The 18,454-nt window shown below is 47.8% G+C and overlaps 1 protein-coding gene across 4 annotated transcripts in view; it reads right to left on the bottom strand.

The window, feature by feature from the left end:
- The window catches only part of CEP135 (centrosomal protein 135), a 234,113-nt gene that overhangs the window by 13,129 nt on the left and 202,530 nt on the right, over nucleotides 1–18,454 (bottom strand). For all 4 annotated transcript variants that reach the window (XM_073583574.1, XM_073583575.1, XM_073583573.1 and 1 more), the window contains 2 exons: nucleotides 14,771–14,875; nucleotides 12,124–12,276 (listed from right to left, as the gene is read on the bottom strand). In XM_073583574.1, the coding sequence (XP_073439675.1) occupies nucleotides 12,124–12,276; nucleotides 14,771–14,875 (258 nt within the window). The remainder of the gene's footprint in view (nucleotides 1–12,123; nucleotides 12,277–14,770; nucleotides 14,876–18,454) is intronic.

Genomic DNA, 18,454 nt, shown 5'->3' with positions numbered 1-18,454 from the left:
ACTATCTTCTGAAACACTAACTGATTTAGGGTCCATTCTCCTTGCCTTAGTATATTGCAGCTCAGGAAGTCGGCTTCTACGTTTTCTACCCCTCTTATATGTAGTGCCGTCAGGGAGAGTAGATGTCGCTCTGCTCTGTGAAAAATCTCGTTGGTCGCGTTCATTAAGAAGTGTGACCTTGTTCCCCCCTGGTGATTGATATACGCCACTGTCACTTTGTTGTCCGACATGATCCAGACATTGCGGCCTTTTAGACGGGGAATAAAGATTTTTAAGGCTTTGTTTACTGCTCGTAGTTCTCTTAAGTTAGAGGATGCGTTTTGCTCTTGAGGCCCCAAGGGTCCCTGGGCTGCCTGTCCCCTTAGGTGCGCCCCCCACCCCGAGGAACTTGCGTCTGTCAGAATTATGTCGGACACAACATTCCTGACATCAGGTTTGTCCTGTCTAACCACAATCTGAGAGAGTTTTTGACCTTTAAGGAAAACTCCAGCCTTCCTTCCAAACGCCCTCTTAGCGATTTCTGTGCTGATAGGTCATGTGAGGTTGGTCTAGGGCCGCCAAAGTCATATTTCTCACCTTTTCCATCTTGGCCTCTGGTAACAGACAAGTTTTTTTGTTCTGAGTCCAGGATGAACCCTAGAAAAATCTGTCTCTTTAGGGGTTGTAGTTTTGATTTTTTTGATGTTTACCATCCACCCGAGTTTCTGTAGGGTATATGTTACCCTTTCTACCTGCTCTGTGCAGTGGTGGTCCGAGTTACCTACTATTAGGAAATCGTCCAATTAGGGTATTATAATTGTGTTGTGGATTCGGAGGAAGGCTGTCATCTCCGCTACGACTTTCGTAAACACTCTCTGGGCTATGGATATACCGAATGGGAGGGCTCTGAATTGAAAATGACTGAGGGCGCCCTGGATGTAGAGAGCTATTCTTAAGTATCTTTGATAACCTGGGTGGATCGGGATGTGATAGTAGGCATCCTTTAGATCGACTACGGCCATAAAACAATTGTGGTGTAGTAGTTTTATGACCGAAGTTACTGATTCCATTTTGAAGGTCTGATTTTCTATCCACTGATTGAGGCCTCTGAGGTTTATAATTGTTCTGAATGACTGGTCCGTTTTTTTTGTTTTTTTTTATCAGGAAGAGAGGTGAGTAGAAACCCGTTCTCTCCTGTCCGCTTGGGACTTCGGTCAGAACGCGTTTGTCTAGCAGACTTAAGATTTCTGACTCCAGGGCCAATTGTTCCTCTATCCCCTTCCTGACGGGGATTACCACAAATGATGCTCTCGGCCACTGAAAAAACGGGATTTTGAGGCCTTTTCTTATGATGTTTATGATCCAGGCATTGGAAGAGATACCCAGGCCTGGGAAAAAAGCATCAGTCTCCCCCATACCGGGATGTCGGGGTCATTGTGGGGATTTTTTTGAGGATGAGGTGGCTCCTCCGAACATGAATCCAGACTCCTTCCTTTTGTCCTCCCATCTTTTCCTATCCCCCCGGAGGACGGCACCTGTTGAATTTTCCTCTCCGAAAGGACGGCCTTCTTTGATCTCTTGGAAACCTGGGGAAGCCCTTCTTTCTATCACTTGCTTTTTCCAAGATGTCATCTAGATTTTTTCCAAATAAAAATTGACCATCACACGGAAGAGAGCACAACTTAGCTTTAAGGGCCCGTTACACATAGCGATATCGCTAGCAATATCGCTGTAACGTCACTGGTTTTGTGACGTAGCAGCGATATTGCTAGCGATATCGCTACATGTGATACTTACCTCCGACCGGCTCCCCCGCTGTCTGTGGCTGATCGCGCGAGAACGTCCTGGACCATTTCTCGTCAGGCGCTTCCTGCTGGGCTTCCTGTGGCGCCGACGAGTGACGCGGGCGGAGGACGTCAGGATCGCCGCGTCTGACAGGTAAGTATCGACCCCCGACCGCTGCTATGTCGCTGGTGATATCTGCCTGTGTGGCAGCTCACTAGCGACCACTTAGCGATGCACCAGCGATCCATATCATTGTCGGGATCACTGGTGCATCGCTTAGTGTAACGGTACCCTTAGACTGTAGGTCTCCTGGACAACCTTTAAGCCATAATGCACGCCTTGCGGCGTTTGATAGCCCTGCTGCTCTCGCCGTCAGTCTCATGGAATCGGCAGAAGTGTCAGCCAAAAAAGCTGCTGCTCCGTGTAGAAGATACATATCTGCCAAAATTTTTTCCCTCGAGACCTTTGAAGAGAGTTTCCCTTCCAGCTGCTGTAGCCAAATCATTAAGGAATATGCTGTGCAGGTGCCGGCTATTGCCGGTTTTAGTCCTCGTGCCGCTGCTTCCCACATATGTCTTAAGTAGAAATCCGCTTTTTTATCTAGCGGGTCTCTAAGCACTCCTGAGTCTTCCAGGGGCAGGGCCGATTTTTTAGACGACCTGGACACTGCTGCGTCAATCTTTGGGACTTTGTCCCATATCTCCGTGTCTTTATGGTCAAAGGGGTATCTCCTTTTAGAGGAGGAGGGAAGTGCTCCAGATCTTTCAGGCTTCTTACATTCTCTTTCAATGAGTGCCTGGACTTTCTCATTGACTGGAAAGGTGCGTTTCTTTCTTTCCTGTAGACCCCCCGAACATGACGTCTTCCAGAGACTTAGTTTTTTTTTTTCCTCCTGTAGGTCCATGGTTACCCTAATGGCTTTGAGGAGAGCATCCGTATCCTCTACCGGAAAACACGGCTTGCCACCCGTGTCACTATCCGAGGAGGAGGAGGATGGGTGTTCGGCCTGAGATACAGCCGAGGAGGAATCTGAGGAAGAACTAGGGGAGTCTTTCCTACTCTTTTTCTTTAACAACACTTTAAGTGAGACTTCCACCTCAGACCTGATGACCGATCTGAGGTTAGTTGCAAAGCTCGACGCCTCCTCCGCCATGGTTCGCTGGATACAGCTGGCGCAAAGGTCCTTCTGCCAATCTCTCGCTAGGGGGCTCCTACATATGGCACAATCCCTACTGTTTCGCTTGCTCCCCTATTAACAACATACTAACATTCACGGAGATCACTCACCACCCATAAAGTCGGGTACCGAACTCGGAGGCTGTGGTGGGGAGCATGGGACCTGTGCTCTCTGGACATCGAGGAGTCTCCAGACCTGTGGCTAGGGCGACTGCTGCTTTTGCCTCTTGAACGGATGCCATGCTTGCGAGCGGAGGTTTGTGATGAGGGCAGAGATGGTGGAGACGGTGATAGTTCCTGCTCCGACCCCATGGTTTACCTGCCGCACTGATGTCCTTCCTCTTAAATAGGTCCGGCCTGGTGAGCATTTCCCCTCTGTTTTTTCTTTCTCCCCTCCCCCCTGTGACCGCCGGCCTAGCGCCATTCTTCTTTATGCGGCTGGCGTCGCACCAGGCACCATCTTGCCGTCGCCTCTGTGACGTCAGCCGGCGCGCTCCCAGGATGCTCTGCACCGCAGACGTCAGTGGCCGGAAACCGCCCCCCGGCTCTCCTGCCATGTCGTGAAGGAGAAAGTTCGGGGCCCGCGCAAGGGGAGGGAGGCACGGAGGGGCGCCCCGGATCACAGAGGCCGCCTAGCCGCACCCGCACGAACCCGGAGCCTGCAGGAGAACCCCGGGGACTGCGCTTCCAGTGGACCGACGGCCGGCGCTGCAGGTAAGCTGACCTGCTCTTCCCGCGCCGGGACGGCCCTGGGCTCTTCATCCATAACAGGCACCGCCTGTTCCTAGGACAGGAACCCAACTGAAGCGAGGGAGAGGTGCCGCCCCTTATATTTCAGTAGGTTCCTGTCCTGGTGGGGCGGATCTCTCTCTCAGGTGTGCTGTCATGGGTGAAGGGAAAACACATAATTCAACTGATACCAAGAGGAGTGAGGGTCCTGCTCACAAGATAACAACCTATAGGTGATTACTGCTGTTACGGCTGCAATTGGTACTATTCTCTCAAATGCCGCTGTCAATAGTGACAGCAGCATGTAGATGCTTATTTGAGGGACTGTGGCTACCTCTTTATTCCATTGAATTGCGATCGCATGGTGCCGATGGTGGCTACTGGACAAGTAATAGTCTTGGGGTCACACAGTTACAGTAGCTTGTTAGGACCTGCGATAAGTAGGGTCTGACTCGTCTCTGATCAGTGTAAAGCCTATAGGCCTAATAAACCGCAATACAGAAGTATTGCAGTATATAGGTCTAACAATCAAAATAAAGGTTATAAAAAGGGAAAAAGTAATAAAATTTGTAAAAATCGAAAAAAAAAAAAAAAAAAAAAAAAGGAAAGGGTTTGGCAACTAAAACCCCTATTTTTCTGGAAACATGGATTTTTGTGAGTACTCACTGTAAAATCCTTTTCTCCGAGACTCTCATTGGGGGACACAGGTACTGTGGGTGTATGCTACTGCCATCTGGAGGCTGACTGTTGTGAGTTCATTTTCCCCTTCACTACTGAGGCCCGAGGAACTCCCTCTTCTGGTGAAGAAAGGTAGTGAGCCTGATTGTCAAACACCTGGGGCTGATGATGATGACTGGCTGAGTGGAGTTAATGACTGGATATAAGGCTGCCGACGCCCTTCGGGCCTGCGGGTGATTTCTCTGTGGACTTCTAGGAAACCAGTCTGATTCCTGCTCATCTAAAGCTAAGATTTCTGCTTTGCCTTTTTGCATTAGTGTTTTGTTTTCCTTGCTTTTCTGGATTCTGCCATTCCCTGCTGGGGTGAGCTGAATCTCCTTTTGCCTGTTGCTCTGTCTTCAGAATATTCCTGAGTACTGACATAGCTTTTTTGAAGCCTAGCGTCTTCAGGGCCTTTTTTACTGTCAGTTTGTTGGCTCTTATTTTCATAGGGTTTTTCACGGATTGCAGACAGCAGCCTTCCTGTCCTTTCCTATCTAAGCTAGTGTGGGCCCCATCTTTGCTCTGTCTATCTTTCTGTCTGTGTTTTGTTCTTTTTTCTTGCTTCACCGTCATTATATGTGGGGGGCTGCCTTTTGCTTTGGGGTCTGCTCTGGGGCAGTTTAGATTTCCCTTTCTGTCTTTAGGCTATGTAGTCCTCCGGCTGTGATCGAGGGGCCTAGGGCATCGTAGGAGCCCCCCACGGCTACTGCTAGTTGTGTTGATAGGTTCAGGGGTCTGCAATCCGATAGCTGCCAACTTCTCTGGTTTTCTGGACTTAGCTAGCATTTCTATTTTTGCCTCCTACGGTGACTCAATCATAACAGCTGACACTAAGTAAACAACACAAGGTTAGCTCCTCCGCCGCCGCATACACCCTCACCCCGATTACGGGCGGAAACCAATTTAGTGCAAAAGCAGTCGGAGAATAACGAAAAACAGCCTTAATGCAAATAACTATGTCTGGAAAAGATCCACCCTGACATAAAAAAAGAAATGTACATTAATTAAATAAACCAGAGCCAACTTGGCTAACAGGGTGGGTGCTGTGTCCCCCAATGAGAGTCTCGGAGAAAAGGATTTTACGGTGAGTACTCACAAAAATCCATGTTTCTCCTTCGTCTCATTGGGGGACACAGGTACTGTGGGACATCCTAAAGCAGTCCCTGGGTGGGAGATTGACTCACCGATCCAAGCTACATGCACCTCCTGTTCAAAGGTGCGCCACCGCCGCTTGGAGAATCCCTCTACCCAGGCTTGCAATTGACGAAGCCTGAGTAGGGACATTATAATGTTTGGTAAACGTGTGCAGGCTGGACCAGGTCGCTACCTTGCACACTTGTTCCGTCGAAGACTGGTGCTTAAGTGCCCAAGAGGCGCCCACTGCCCGAGTAGTGTGCTCTGATCCCTGCTGGGATCGGCGCCCCCCTGATGCGGTAAGCCTCCTGAATCGTTAGACGGATCCATCTGGCTATGGTCGACTTTGAGGCTGCGAGTCCCTTCCTGCGCCCTTCAGGGAGCACGAACAGCGTGTCCGTCTGACGGAAGGGTGCCGTCCGCGCCACGTACCTTCTGAGTGCTCTCACCAGGTCTAACGTGTGAAGAGCTTTTTCCACGCGATGTACTGGCGCCGGACAGAATGAGGGCAAGACAATATCCTCATTAACGTGAAATGAGGACACGACCTTCGGCAGAAAGGGGGGAGCTGGTCTGAGCACCACCTTATCCTTGTGGAAGGTGAGAAAGGGTGCTCGGCAGGACAAGGCCGCCAACTCAGAGACTCGCCTAATGGAAATTATGGCTACCAAGACTACTACTTTCTGGGAAAGGTACAATAAAGGAACGTCTTGAAGTGGTTCAAAAGGCGCCACCTGCAGCACACTCAGGACCAGATTAAGGTCCCAGATGTCCAGGGGCATCCTATAGGGTGGTACCAAGTGGGAGACTCCCTGGATGAAAGTCCTCACCTGCATATTGGTAGCGATCCTTCGCTGAAACAGGATGGACAACGCCGATATCTGTCTCCTAAGGGAGCTCGGGGCCAATCCTGAGTCTAGGCCTGACTGGAGAAAGGCCATGATGTTGGGAATTGAAAATGTCAGTGGAGAAAAACCACGATCTCGACACCAAGCGAAGACCTTCCAGGTATGATGGTAAATCCTCGCCAAGGTAGCCTTCCGGGCGCTAATCATTGTGGCTATCACATTGCGACTGAACCCAGCCTGAGTCAGAATCCAAGATTCAACGGCCATGCCGTCAAACACAGGGCCCCTGAGTTCGGGTGGAAGATCGGGCCCTGTGACAGTATATCTGGGTGCTCTGGCAGTCGCCATGAGACGTCGGCGAGTAGCTGCACTAGATCTGCATACCAAGCCCGACGGGGCCAGCAGAATCGCTGGAACCCCTTCTGTCTTGATCTTCTTGATAACCCTCGGGAGTAGTGGCAGCGGGGGAAACAAGTATGGAAGGTGAAACTGGTTCCATGGCAGAACCAACGCGTCCACGGCGATCGCTCGCGGGTCCCGAGACCGAGCGACGAACACGGGCACCTTGGCGTTCACCTTGGAGGCCATCAGATCCACATCCGGTGTTCCCCACCGTTGGCAAATCTGCTGGAAGACCTCAGAGTGTAGAGACCATTCCCCAGCCGCGACACCCTGCCAGCTGAGGAAGTCCGCCGCCCAATTTTCTACGCCATAGCGATTTGACTCGCGATCTCTGCTATCTCTGTAGGCAGGTTTCTATCCTGCAAGACCTTGCTCAATGACTGACCATGACATCATGGCCTTGGCCACCCACGTTCCCGTGAACGAGTGCTGATCCTGATGCTTCAAAAACTGAGCGAGCCAAGCCCTCTATGAGCCGATCCGTGGGGTCCTTGATAGAAGAACCACTAGGTACCGATAACAAGGATCTCGAGGCCAAGCATGACACTGGTGGATCCACCACTGGGGAATCCGCCCATTTCTTACAGAGCTCCGGGGCAAACGGACATCTTGCCTCTATCGTCTTCTGCCCCGAGAAACGCCTATCCGGCCGTTCCCTGTGACGCTGCACTATGTACTCAAACTCTGGGTGAGTGCCAAACACTCTCTGTGGTCGCTTAGCTCGCTTAAAGGATACCTTATGGCCTGAGGCCAAGGTGACGTCATCCTCAACCCCCAGTGTCTGATTAACGGCATCGATGAGGCTGTCAACTGACACTCCGGGGTATCCAGGTCCAGTGGCTCGTTTGAGTCATAGTCTGAACTCTGCCCGCTCCCAACAACTGGTCAAGGCGAGCGTGATGCCAGAGGCACCGGATGGGTCGGGCGACGCCATGAGGGTTCGTTTCCTTTGCGTCTGCCTGGAATGAGAGCGGCCCCTGCAGGCTGGAGGGTCCTGTGAGGTGGAGGACCCCTCCCAGATCAGCGAACCACTATCCTTGATCCTATCTGGGCATGAAGAGACTCAATCGCCTTTGTGAACGAAGCCATAGATTGTGATAGCGATAAGGCCCATTCTGGAGGATCGGAGTCGCAGGCTTCGCATAATTTACTGCTCTGCGCCCGCGGAAATGACGCCCTACAGGCGATGCATACAGCGTAAAGGAACGTGTGCGTCTTCCCTTTCCCAGCCATATTGTATCCACCAGGTCTTAATGCTGCCCTGCTAGGGGCTGTGGAGGGGGAGGAGGGGGGAGGGGAGTACCCTTGGTTGCCACTCGCGGTCGGGACCGCACTTACCTGGTCCTGTGTCCCCCACACGTGCTGCTTCTCCTGCCGTGCCATCCTGCTGAGGGCTACTCGACCGTTCTTTCCCGGTATGCCTCCAGGTCGTGGCCTATGCCTGACACAAAGCTGGGACCTCAATTTATCCAGCGCCCGCCCAGGCCGGAGGGCGGGACGCCGGAAGTGACATCGCGCCAGGAGGGCGGGACTTCCGCCTGCGGCCTACCACCGGCCGAAGCCGCGGCCTGGATTTTTAATGTCCGCCCGCGACAGGGGTGGCTGCGGACGGGCAGGGCGCCACACACTAAGGCCGGAGCCGGCGTCATACAGCGTCAGGCGCGGCGTCCGTTCCACCTCCATCGCTGCAGTCACATTACCGTGAGGGGGGGAGGAAGGGGGGCCAGGAAAGGGAAGCGCTGGAACTCCTGCCTCTGCTGACCAGCTCCAGCCCTCTGGACGCCGCAGGGCCCTCCCCGACCATCACATCCATACCATCCGGACACTGCACTTCTCCGATCAGGTAGAGGGGGTGGTATCCTGGACAGTTCAGGCACCCTAACTCCGTCCTCCTTCCAGGGATGAGGAGAGGGACCGTCCGCCGCCTTGCAGCACCGCAGTCTAGCGTTGGTGGAGCAGTGGGGGCCGCACTGACTAGTCTTGTGCCTCTGTACAGCCCATGGTTTCCATACCTAGGGGTGGTCAGGGCTAAGTCCGGCATCTTGTCTCACGTCGCGGGAGAGGATACGTGGAGGGATACTAGCACATGGTCGCCCGTTGATGGTTTGGGGAAATCGGACCCTTTCAATAGGGTCCGTTGGCCCTGTCTAATCTTCATAGCAAAAACAAAAAACAAGTCTGGGGAAAATGGCCCAGATATGTCCCATGGTGCGGGAAAGGATACGTGGAGACGGTACTCAACACGTGCTCGCCCGTTGTTGGTGCTCGGCCCCTTTCAATAGAGTCCGTCGCCCCTGTCTTATCTTCATGGAAAAAAAAAAAGAAGTCTGGAGAACCAGACACGTGTGCCTCCAAAGACACTAAGCATAAAACCGGTTCCCGCCCGTAATCGGGGCGAGGGTGTATGCGACGGAGGAGGAGCTAACCTTGTGTTGTTTACTTAGTGTCAGCCTCCAGATGGCAGTAGCATACACTCACAGTACCTGTGTCCCCCAATGAGATGAAAGAGAAAATTAAGTCAACCAATAAAGTACCCTCCGCATTCTGAGTGACCCAATCTACAAAGTTATCCCACTATTTAACCTGTACTGTGAACCCCGTAAAAATAAAATAACCTCAAAATGATTTTTTAGCATCAGCCTGAAACAAGAAAAAAAAAAAGTCATCAAAAAGTCATGTAAAAAAATGACATAACTGAAATTATCATCTTGTCCTGCACAAAAACCAGTCCTGACTCTGTTGGCAAAAAATAAAAAAAAGTATAGCTATCAGAATATGACCATGCATGAACAAATAATTCTTGGTAAAAAATAGTTTTAGGGTGTAAAATTAGGTGTGTATTCTGACCCGAAGAATACAATTTTCGCAACACTTTTACCACACAACAAATGGTGTAAAAAAAGATTAAATGAAAACAATGGAATGGAATGACTTCCATCGTGGCAATCATCTTTCCTAATACTCTCATGCAGTGTCGAAGAAAGGGGGGGAATGGACACCGTTTTTGCAAAATGAATCGGAAAGCTGAGAGCCGAGATCTTCTCCTCTGGGAGAAGGATTCTGGAGCTGGCGGTATCAAATAATATGCCTAGGAAAACTAGGCACTGGAAAAGGATCAGACTATTTTGCTGTGTTAACTGCCCAGCCGAGATGGGTAAGGATGTCTAGGGTGAGCTAAAGACTCCAACAGTCTTGAAGGGACGTGACCTTGATTAGAAGATCTTCAAGATAGGGAATGATTATTATCCCCTTGGAGCGAAGAATGGTCATGACCTTTGTAAACACTATGGGAGCAGAAGCTAGCCCGAAAAGATAAAGGTGCACTTGCCGTTTTAGAAATTTGATGTCCAGGATCGGTTGGAGTGAATCATCCTTCTTTGTGACCAGGAGAGGGAATAAGTACGATAACTTCTACCCGGAGAAGAGAGCGAAGATGGGACATTCAGAAATGTGTACATACAAGGGAGGGAAGAAAATTCTATCTTGTAGATGGTGGCAACGATCTTCCTAACCCAGGCGTTGTCCACTACAAAAAGAGCCACGCGTCCCATACGAGAAGAAAAAGGCTGGTCACCCGGAGAGGACTCCCACGTAGGGACGACCAGTCATGCAGAATAGAAGCTATTAGATTAGGATTCTGACGGCTTGGTAGAGCGACCCTTTGGACACTATGTAGGGGTAGGTTTGAAGTTGAAGAGAAAGTCTAATGGTGAATAAATTTTTAGGCTTAGGCAGAGGAAGAAAGGTACTCTTACCACTGGTGGCGTCCGAGATGAGCTGATCCAGCTTAGATCCAAAGACTTTTGATCGCTGGAAGGGGAGTTGGTAAGGGACTTTTTGGATGCCGGGTCCACATTCCAGGCCTAGAGCCAGAGTATCCTGTGTATGGCTACAATATTGCTAATGACATGGGCGGAACAGCTGGCAACGTTGAGAGCAAATATTTTCCTGCGTGGGTAATCTGGTCGGCAAGATCAGCCACTTCGTCTGGCGAGGCCGTAGATAAGATGCCTGCCAAAAGAGTTTTGCCCAGGTTGAAATCGACTTGGCTACCCATGTGGAGCGAAGGCGGGACAGAGAGAGGAGCCAGCAACGTCAAAGGCAGATTCAGCGAAGGCTTCGATCTGTCTGTCAATGGAATCCTTGAGATAAGAACCATCAGGGAGAGACAGGACAGTGTTAGCGAACAGGCATGAAAGCGGCAGGTGCATGGCCAAGGATTCTGCTCATTTGCTCAAAAGATCAGACCAGAAAGGATACAAGATATCCACCTGTTTTCTGCCTGGGAAGCGCTTTTCCGGGTGCTCCCACTGTTTGGTAAAACTTCCCTCAAATTTCTTGTGGTTGGAAAATACCCGGGGAAGGCGTTTTGCCTTTTTGAATTGAGATGCAGTGATCCGGAGGAGGACACTCTTCGTTGTTAATACTGAGGGCAGAGCTGTGGCTGTCGACCATATACTAGTGCTTACAAATTTGGGCCATATCAGCATCCGATTCTGGCTCGAAAGCAAAGTCGGACTCAGGGGCCACTTCAGGAGAGGAGAAGTGGGATACCGGGGGAATCCTGGAGGATGTGGAAGGAGAAAGGGAAGATGAGGAATCGGAATGTGCCCGCTTCTTGGACCTTATCCTTCATCTGCCATGTGGTGGGTGGTGTGTGGGTGCCAGTGATTCATCCAGAGAAATAATCGGAGCACTGGTGGCAGCAGAAAGGTTAGATGAACGTTCTAGGATCTGTACCAGTGACTGGGACACCGTGGTTAAGTTAGTTACTGATTGGGGACATAACTAAAAGATGGAGACCAGGATGGGTAGCATTACGGCAAGATGAAAAAAATATTTTGCCACTAAAAATGAAGCAAACTAAAGTCAACAAAAAAAGTGGACACTTGTTATCTGTAACGACCCAGCTATAAAGACTGTATCATAACCCATACAATTAATGCTATTTAAAACAATTAAATAAATTACAAGCCAAAAATGTTCAAAAGGCATATAGAAAAAAATGGTATCACTAAAAAGGTCATCTCGTCCTGCAAAAAAAATTGTCAAATTCATTTTTTTTCTATGTGCGGCCCATATACCCAGGCGAGTTAGAGACTTTTGGCTTCCAGGCTCTGAATGCAGCTAGTCTGCAATGATGTTCAGTAACAGACAGTGAATATTAGACAATAAAGTAAAAAAGAGGATTCTTTATAAGATTTCACCTGTAAACGTACTTGTTTTTACAAGGACTTGTTGAGAGAACGCCTAATCCCCTTTTATAGTATTAGAGATTAAGCTCAATAACAAAACCTTTTGCCCATCTCGGTACTAAAGAAAACATGTGACTGCCAAGAAACAAACCTACTTTTCTGCTGATTTATCAGATCCTCGGTCCACCGATCTTAATATGGAGCGCTCTGGAGATGTGGGTGACTTCATAGTTGATGTAAGCGGTGATGAGGTACGGATTGATGATGTAGACAGACCGTGACGACGTAACTCCTGAACTGCACGCTCCCTGGTTTAATACAATATGCATGTACACGTATTAGAGCCCTCTACTCTCACTTCATGATGGTATAAGGACACATATAACCGTGTCTAGGATCGCCTAGTTCTGAGTGAGGCTCTGTGTGACAGATTTACTAAAATCAGTGCAACATAGGTATCTGATGAACGAGGCAGTGTTTTGTAATATGATTATACACTCGTGCGCTGAGGAGAGAGGTGGGAGTTACTTATGGCATTAGGTTTTCAATTAACATCCAGTTAAAGTCCACTATACAAAAGCCTGAAAAAAATAATCTCAAGTTTATTGACTCCTTCAATGAGTTATGTCCAGCTTAGGGCAAATCTGGTGGTGTCTATGTTGTCGTCTTTCAATTCATATACAGTGGGTACGGAAAGTATTCAGACCGCTTTAAATTTTTCACTCTTTGTTTCATTGCAGCCATTTGGTAAATTCAAAAAAAGTTTAATTTTTTTCTCACTAATATACACTGCACCCCATCTTGACTGGAAAAAAAACAAATGTAGAAATTTTTGCAAATTTATTAAAAAAGAAAAACTGAAATATCACATGGTCATAAGTATTCAGACTCTTTCCTCAGTATTGAGTAGAAGCATCCTTTTGAGTTAGTACTATCATGAGTCTTCTTGGGAATGATGCAACAAGTTTTTCACACCTGGATTTGGGGATTCTCTGCCATTCTTCCTTGCAGATCCTCTCCAGTTCCATCAGGTTGGATAGTGAACGTTGGTAGACAGCCATTTTCTGATCTCTCCAGACATGCTCTGGCTGGGCCAGTCAAAAATGGTCACAGAGTTGTTCTGAAGCCAATCCTTTGTTATTTTAGCTGTGTGCTTAGGGTCATTGTCTTGTTGGAAGGTGAACCTTTGGCCAAATCTGAGGTCCAGAGCATTCTGAAAGAGGTTTTCATCCAGGATATCTCTGTACTTGGCCACATTCATGGTTCCTTCGATTGCAACCAGTTGTCCTATCCCTGCAGATGAAAAACACCCCCATAGCATGATGCTGCCACCACGTTTCACTGTTGGGACTGTATTGGGCAGGTGATCAGCAGGTGCCTGGTTTTCTGCACACATACCGCTTAGAATTATCACTACAAACGTCTATCTTCGTCTCATCAGACCAGAGAATCTCATTTCTCATAGTCTGGAAGTCCTTCATATGTTTTTTTGAGCAAACTGTATGCAGGCTTTCATATGTCTGGCACTGAGGAGAGGCTTCTGTCGGGCCACTCTGCCATAAAGGCCAGACTGGTGGAGGGCTGCATGATAGTTGATTTTGTGGAACTTTCTTTCATTTCCCTACTGCATCTGTGGAGCTCACTGATCTTGGGGTTCTTCTTTACCCCTCTCTAACCAAGGCTCTTCTCCCACGATTGCTCAGTTTGGCTGGTGGATGGCCAGGTCTAGGAAGACTTCTGGTGGTCCCAAACTTCTTTAATTTAAGGATTATGGAGGCCATTGTGCTCTAAGGAACTGTGAGTACTGCAGATATTCTTTTGTAACCTTGGCCAGATGTGTGCCTTGCCACAATTCTGTCTCTGAGCAACTTGGTCAGTTCCTTTGACCTCATCATTCTCATTTGGTCTCACATGCACTGAGAGCTGTGAGGTCTCATATAGACAGGTGTGTGCCTTTCCAAACCAAGTCCTATCAGTTTAATTAAACAAAGCTGGACTCCAATGAAGTAGAACCATCTCAAGGAGGATCACAAGGAAATGGACAGCATATGACTTAAATATGAGTGTCTGAGCAAAGGATCTGAATACTTATGACCATGTGATATTTCAGTTTGTCTTTAATATTCAAAAATTTCTACATTTATTTTTTTTTTCATTCAAGATGGGGTGCAGAGTGTACATTAATGAGAAAAAAAAAAAAAAAACTTTTGAAATTTACCAAATGGCTACAATAAAACAGTGAAAAATTTAAAAGGGCCTGAATACTTTCCGTACCCACTGTATATTAAAGGGAATCAGTCAGTAGAATCAACCCTCCTAAGATGTCTATATGGGCACACAGGACAAAATAAGTTGAATAAAATGATACCTGGATATCTGTGATCCGAAGTCTTATTTCCAGAGAATTTCTTATATTTCTCATATGTAAATGAGCTGTTAAGATCTATGGGATGGACATAGATCTCCCTGAGAATCTGCCTCTAGGGCTCATTTTACATGAAAGGAGTAGTTACCAGTGTGTGACTTGTAGATGTCTCACACTGGTAATGAACCCTTTCCGCTCAGGAGGCGGAGTCTCATGCAGATCTATGTCCGGCCCATAGTCCTGATAAACATATTAGAAAAATGTGGATTTCTCTGGAATAAGACATTGGCTCACAAAAATCAAGGTACCATTTTGTTTAGCTTCCTATGACCTACATGACCATATACACTGCTTAGGGGGGTTGATTCTTCTGACAGAATCCCTTTAATATACAGTGGGTACAGAAAGTATTCAGGCCCTTTAAAATGTATTCTTACCTTTCAAATCTCTCTGTAGTAAGCTGCCTTTTTGCTATATCGTAGTCAGACTGCAGCTGTGTAAGCTTGTTACGGAGCATGGTGGCTTCCCGTGAGTGACTGTTGCTATAAGTGTACGAGAATTAGACAGAGGATTTACTATCATCATACCATTAGGTGAAATCTACTGTGAAACAGCAACTATCCAAACACATTTACTCATTATTTTTGTATTTCAATTGTTGCAAATATTTTTAGATTGATTACTGTATAGAAAACATAAGATCTATAGGGTTAAGACACATATTAAAGATTACACTTTCAGCAAATTCTGCTCTTCTGCCAGCAGACAAAAAAAAATGAAACGCTCTGCCTAAAACACAAAATAAGCTTTATATTCTAGGACCCTCAATATCCGTATGAGTTGCACACTGGATCTACTAGCGGACATCATGAGGCAGACAACATGCTTTGAAGTGCGGCTATGATAACAATTTTGGTCACGAACTTGACAACAGCAGATGTGGTTTTCTAAATGCCAGCAGACTTGGAGAGATATTTCTTGAAATGGGAACAATAAAGAACAGGCATTATGATGACTAAGCAAAGTAATCATAAATGACACATTTCACAAAACTGCTCATCCTTGCATAAACATTTTACTGGTCCTTCATGCAAACATACCAATCTAAGATCCACTATATTATTTACATATATATATATATATATATACACACACACACACAATACATATATATATATATATATCCACCACGGAAAGTTCAGGTTCATTTGGGTCGATAAAGAAAGAAATCTGTGTATAAAGTGTTGTTCTTTATGGATATGGACACCTTCAAGGTTTTACTGAAATGCATTAATTTGGGGTTAAAACAGGGATTTTTGTGCATAGTCACCGTAAAATCCTTTTCTGAGCCACTCATTGGGGGACACAGGACCACGAGTGTTATGCTGCTGCCACTAGGAGGACACTAAGCAATCATACAAAGAAATTAACTCTGACCTCCACAGTATACACCCTCTGCTGGCTCTACCTTGAACCCGTTCGGTGTCAAAGCAGTAGGTGCTCGTAATTAGCAAACAAAAAATGCAATATGTCAAAACCAAAGAACCACCACAAGCCAACAGGCTATGGCTCGGAGAAAAGGATTTTACTGTGAGAACACACAAAAATCCCTGTTTCTTCTTCGCCTCATCGGGGGACACAGGACCATGGGACGTACTAAAGCAGTCCCTGGGTAGGAAACAGCACGACAGCTGAAACCTTGTGTACCAACATGTTAAATCTGCCCACAGATGTGATACTGCCGATTGCAGAATCCGTCTGCCGAAGGCCGCATCTACAGAAGCTTGAGAATGAATGTTGCAATGCTTAACAAACGTGTGCAGGCTGGACCAAGTCGTAGACCTGCTGTGCTGACGCCTGATACCGAATAGCCCAGGAAGCACCAACTGACCGAGTGGAGTGTGCCTTAATCCCTGCCGGGATAGGCTGACCTCTGATACGATAAGCCTCTGGGATTGCTGAGCGGATCCACCTTGCTATGGTAGCTTTAGAAGCAGGAAGACCCTTCCGGTGCCCCTCCAGAAGCACAAAGAGGGAATCTGATTTGAGGAAAAGCGCCGTTCGGGAAATGTATTTCCTGAGTGCGCTACCAAATCCAAAGTGTGGAGAGCTTTATCAGTACGATGGACCGGCGCTGGGCAAAATGAGGGCAGAACTATGTCCTCATTCAGATGGAAGGAAGAGACGACCATATGGTCCTCAACACCACCTTGTCCTGGTGGAAAACTAAAAATAGGGCCTTGCGAGACAAGGCTGCCAGATCAGAGACCCGCCTGATGTTACCGCCACAAGAAAAGCAACCTACCAAGAAAAAAGGGCAAGTGCTGCATCCTGCATAGGTTCGTAGGGGGCTTCTTGCAAGGCACCTAGGACCAGATTAAGGTCCCAAGGCTCCAGGGGCATCTCGTAGGGGGGGAACAAGATGCGACACTCCCTGTGATTTGGAAACTATCCTTCGCTGAAACAGAACGGATAAGGCCGAGATTTGACATTTGAGAGAGGCTAGTGCCAGGCCTGAGTCTAACCCTGCTTGGAGAAACTCCAAAATGGAAGGAATAGAAAACATGAGCAAAGAATATCTGCGGGTTCTACACCGAGAAGGTCTTCCAGATGCGATGGTAAATGCGCATGGATGTAGGTTTCCGTGCGTTAATCATGGTGGAAGCGACTTGTTGCGAAAACCCGGTCTGGGCTAGAATCCAGGATTTAATGGACAGGCCGTCAAACTCAGAACTCTCGAGTTCTGGTGGTAAATCGGCCCCTGAGGGAGAAGGTCTGAGCGGTCTGGTAACCGCCAGGGAACATCAGCGACTAGTTGCACTAGTACCGCGTACCACGCTCGGCGTGGCCAGTCTGGTGCGACAAGGATCACTGGGATTCCTTCTGCCTTGATCCTCCTGATGACCCTCAAAAGTAGCTGAAGCGGCGGAAACACGTAAGGGAGGCAAAACTGATGCCACGGGAGCACCAGTGCATCCGACCAGATGGCTGATGGGTCGCAGGAACGAGCTATGAATGCCGGAACTTTGGCATTTAGCCTGGAGGCCATGAGGTCTACACTACCGTTCAAAAGTTTAGGGTCGCTTTCCTTTGAGCTAGTTGAGAATCTGGAGTATTACATTTGTTGGTTCCATTAAACGCTCAAAATGGCCAGAAAAAAAGAATTTTCATGTGAAACTCTGGTCTAAGGGGTAAGGTTTCTCCTTATGGAGAGTGACAAACCAGCTCTGGCTTGTCAAGGTAAGGAGGCTTATTCGCTGTGCAATGCTCCTCTGGGAAAATAATATGAAAATTGCCCCTTCAGAGAGGAAGAGGACTTGAACTCTATAGCGCCACCTGTTGGCAGTAGCGATCCTATAAGTCACAATCAACCCTTTAACGAGTCTTGTAGCCCAAAACACCATCTCTGCAAATTGAGATTCTGATTTGGCTTTTATCCTAAGCCATATTACAAGACTCGTTAAAGGGTTGATTGTGACTTATAGGATCGCTACTACCAACAGGTGACGCTATAGAGTTCAAGTCCTTTTCCTCTCTGAAGAGGCAATTTGCATGTGAAACTCGACAGTCTATTCTTGTTCTTAGAAATGAAGGCTATTCCATGCGAGAAATTGCCAAGAAACTGAAGATTTCCTACAACGGTGTGTACTACTCCCTTCAGAGGAGAGCACAAACAGGCTTTAACCAGAGTAGAAAGAGAAGTGGGAGGCCCTGCTGCACAACTGAGCAACAAAACAAGTACATTAGAGTCTGTAGTTTGAGAAATTGACGCCTCACAGGTCCTCAACAGGCAGCTTCATTAAACAGTACAGGCAAAACGCCAGTGTCAACATCTACAGTCAAGAGGTGACTCCGGGATGCTGGCCTTCAGGGCAGAGTGGCAAAGAAAAGGCCATATCTGAGACTGGCTAATAAAAAGCAAAGATTAATATGGGCAAAAGAACAGACATTGGACAGAGCAAGATGGGAAACTGTTATGGACAGACGAATCCAAGTTTGAGGTGTTTGGATCACACAGATGAACATTTGTGAGACGCAGAACAATTTAAAAGATGCTGGAAGAGTGCCTGATGCAATCTGTCAAGCATGGTGGAGGTAATGTGATGGTCTGCGGTTGCTTT

The sequence above is a fragment of the Dendrobates tinctorius genome, unplaced genomic scaffold (genome assembly GCF_039654945.1).
Source record: "Dendrobates tinctorius isolate UK_male_01 unplaced genomic scaffold, ASM3965494v1 ptg000079l, whole genome shotgun sequence".
In the NCBI taxonomy this organism is placed as follows: Eukaryota; Metazoa; Chordata; class Amphibia; order Anura; family Dendrobatidae; genus Dendrobates; species Dendrobates tinctorius.
This window is presented reverse-complemented; position numbering and strand designations above follow the sequence as displayed.